The 3,764-nt window shown below is 58.2% G+C and overlaps 1 protein-coding gene across 2 annotated transcripts in view; it reads right to left on the bottom strand.

Annotated features, from left to right (window-relative positions):
- FGF18 (fibroblast growth factor 18) overlaps positions 1–3,764 on the bottom strand; it is a 41,020-nt gene that overhangs the window by 5,887 nt on the left and 31,369 nt on the right. For both annotated transcript variants that reach the window (XM_005879434.2, XM_014550388.1), the window contains exon 4: positions 1,432–1,538. In XM_005879434.2, coding sequence (XP_005879496.1) covers positions 1,432–1,538 — 107 coding nt within the window. The remainder of the gene's footprint in view (positions 1–1,431; positions 1,539–3,764) is intronic.

The following is a 3,764-nucleotide window of genomic DNA, read 5'->3' as shown; positions in this document are numbered from 1 at the left end:
CGCCCGAGCGGGGCCGCCGCCCCTGCCCCCGACCCCTTGCTCCCGGGCCGAGGGGCCTCCGGACATGGAAAGTGAATCACTGATTGAAGCCACTAGGCGTCCCTGAGCCGCGATTGCTATTACTCTGTCTGCCCTTTGGGAAGCTGTAGTTGGTGTGGGCGGCGCGGCTGGAATCTCTGCCTCCAAACTGGGCTCCGCATCCCGCCCAGCTCTAGTGAGGGGCCTGGGGCCCCTGTCGCATCTGCGAAGCGGGGATGGCAGGGATCGTTGGGCAGCGCGCCTGCTCGGTGCCTGGCAGAAAGCAGGTGCTCAGTGAGGGCGCTGCTGGCACCGCTACTATTAACAACAAGCACCATGCCTGGGCTCGGGCCCTGGCCTGTGACCTGTCCCCGGCCACTTGGGTACGGTGGACAGCAAGAGGGATGAGTGGGGAGACTCAGGAAATAAAAAACATGGCTTAGGGCTGGGCTGGGCTAGGAGGAGTCAATGAGGGAGGGGAGGGAGGGGGAGCCATATGGAATACTTTCAACAATAAAGGTTTTTTAAATAAATAAGTAAATAAATAAATGCATGGCTTATACAAGACTTGGGTAACCCCCAACTAGGTGTAATAAATGTAAATAATCAGCCAGGGACCCGCCCACAAGCAGGGAATGCCATCCTCCTTGGCATCTGGGTCCACTCTCCACCGCACCCCCACTCCACCTACAGCAGAAGAACCCCCATTATCCAAGCTGGACACTGGGGGAGGGAAGGTCCCTGCAGGCAGGATCCCACACAGAGGTCCTGCCCATCACTCCTCCCCTGAACACCCACAGGCCACGTGTGTGTGCGCGTCACACACCAGCTCAGCCAGAGAAAAGGGGGGACCCTGAGAAGCGGCATCGGTGGCGGCTCAGAGGCCTGGCACATGGGTCCACCCGGCTGCACCCCCACCCCTGCCCTAATTTGTTACATGCAGCTCTCTTGCCCGTTCCAAAGTAATAAAATCTCCCTGAAATGCTAGAACCGTGAGGCCCGGCGCTGACGCTGACGCGGCGGCTGGGTTCCGGAGCCTGGCGATTATTAAAACATCGCTGCAGCCCTGCCCTCGGCCGCTTCCCTGTCCCCAGACAGCAGGTACCTGCAGGCGGGGAGCCCCAGAGCCCCCTCCAGAGGGGACTCACCCCCCTCTCCAGCCAGAGCTCCCCATCCCCCAGGAGAGATCGGGGCCCTGCGTTCCCCCCAAAGTCGCAGCCTCGGATACTGCGTGAATGGGGCAGGGAAGGGGGCGGGGAGGAGAGGGTAGGACAGATGGTAGGGGGAGTTTCACCCACACTCACCGGGGCCTGTCTCCATCTGGGGCACCATGGCCTTGGCACCCCGTTCCAGCTGCCCAGAGCGGCCAGGGAAGACCCGCCCCAATGCCTGGAGTTCCCGGCCATCACTCACCTTCCCCACCAGCTTGCCTTTCCGGTTCATGCACAGGTAGAACTCCGTCTCCTTGCCCTTGATCCGGACTTGACTGCCGAAGGTATCTGTCTCCACTAGGAGCTGGGCTTCGAAAGGCAGAAGCAGAAAAAGGACACGCTTTTTTACCAGGGCAAAGGCTTGGCCTAAAGACTCAGCGGCAGGATCCCTGACCCTGTCCTGGACCCCCACATCCCTGACACCAGGCCTGGGAGAGGCTTCTGCCGCGTCCCACTCGAGCACCCTCCAGGCAGGGAGAGGAAGCCGTCCCCACCTGCTCCCCACCCCCAGCCTCTCTCGACTCCACTTGGGACCCAGATGGCTCCAGCGAGTGGGGATTCTGCCCCTTGTGGCTAAATACCAGGGTGTCTTCTCCCCTCATCACTCAGCACCCCCAGCCCCTCGGCTCCATTCCCCAAAGCAGGACAGAGAGCCATAGAAATAACCCCACACATCAGCAGTAGCAGTTCCTGGGATAAGGGCACACAAATGCATGTGAGTTCTCACAGCACACACACGCACACGCACATGCACGCACTGCACACACACTGCACATGCACTGCACATGCATGCACACACCCTGCCCTGGGGGACGGCAGAGGCTCCTTCCTCCAGGGAAAACATGTGAATGTCCCTTCCTGCCTCCGCACCTTTGCCACGTGACGTGGGGAAGGCCCTGGGAGGGGAGGCCGTCTACAGAATTCCACTTTCCTCAATCAAGGTCATCACCTAACTCCCAGGAGCCCAGACGTCCCAATTAGGACCAATGCCCCCTGGTCCTGAGTAGGAAACTGCACCCTACATCACCCATGCTCCTCAGGGTGGGGGTCTCCAGAGCTGATCCCCCAACGCCTTGAAGGTCAAAGGCGAACTGCCCCTTGTTAGGCCTGCTGTGTCCAGACCCCTCCCCGCCCTCTGCCCGTCCATTTTCTCCCCATAGCGTCCTGTGTGACGTCGGGAGGCCATGCACACTCTCCGAGCGCTCTCTCCTCTCCGTCCGGAATCCCCTGCTGCCCCCTCCTTGCCTTCTCTGCCTGTGACCCTCCCATTCTCACCCTCCCATCTCTGACCCTTTGCTTCCCAGCACCTGGCCCTCCCTCAGCCACAAAATTTTAATTTCAGTGACAGGGGACTTGCTTCTCCATAACAAAAATCATAGCCCTCAGTACAGTATCCTTGGAGCCACAAAGAGCGGACCTCAGTGGCCCTAAAATACACAAGGTATGATTTAAATTAAAAAAAATTAAAAATATATACCCTGGTGCCCTGCTGTGAAAATTAAAACCATCTGGAAGGCAGGATTTCCAATAATTAATCTAGCCCTCCTTTGACACCACTACTAATTAAAATATGATACCCCACCTTTCCACGGGAAAAAAGAAGAATTTACATAAAATTTAAAGATCTAACAAGAATTTAGTAATTCTAGAAACAAGGGGGAGGGCACATTCTTCTCTCCACCTTCCCCCATCCCTAGTAAACATCGAGTCAAGAACATTCCCCAACACAGAGATAGGGGTTACAGGCCCCCGCTGCTCCCCAATTCAAACACCCGATAACTCTCCCTGGAAGCTCAGTCCCGGGGACCCAGGCCCAAACATGCCAGCAGCCCTGGGCCGGGCTCTCTGCCTCCCTCACAGCTCCTGGGATCGCAGACCCTCCTGGGGATGGGCTGTGGGATCAGGAGGGTCTGCGATCCCAGGAGCTTCGGAAGGAGGCAGCGTGTGTCAGGGAAGGTGAGAGCTTTGGACAGCACAGACCTGAGTCTAAATCGCTGGCCCAATTGCGTGACCTTGGGCCTCAGTTTCCCCGCCTGTAAAATGGGGGCAATCATCCCTGATCTTCAATGGTTACTATGAGGACTACCCAGAACGATGCTGCAAAGGGCTGGCGCCTGTCCTCAGGGGCGGGGTGGGGGAAACTCTGTACCTGTCGTTCAAGGGTCCTAATAACCGCAAAACAAAACTGTTTTCCCAAAAGAAAAATAATGCACATTGTGAAAAGTCAGGTGTGCGTGCGAAAGGGCGGAGGGGGACCACCCCTGCCCCCGGCCTGAACTTCCTCAGCGGCCTTGGGGGTCGCCGGCACCCCACACATCAGACAAGGCCTTGGGCTGGGACTTATGGGGTCTGATTCCCTTTCCGGTGTTGCCATCCTGGGCCGCGTGACCTCCACCCCTCCGTTTCCTGTGCAAGGAGGGGGCTCAACCCTATCCTGACTCTCTGAGACTGGGGGCAGGTTCTAGGACAGGGGCAGGGACGGGCCACCAGGAAGGAGATGAGGCCACAGGGCTGGGGCGCAGCAACCCTAAGTGG

The sequence above is a fragment of the Myotis brandtii genome, unplaced genomic scaffold (genome assembly GCF_000412655.1).
Source record: "Myotis brandtii unplaced genomic scaffold, ASM41265v1 scaffold6, whole genome shotgun sequence".
NCBI lineage: Eukaryota > Metazoa > Chordata > Mammalia > Chiroptera > Vespertilionidae > Myotis > Myotis brandtii.
Note: the sequence above shows the minus strand (reverse complement) of the source record. Positions and strands in the feature narration are given on the sequence as shown.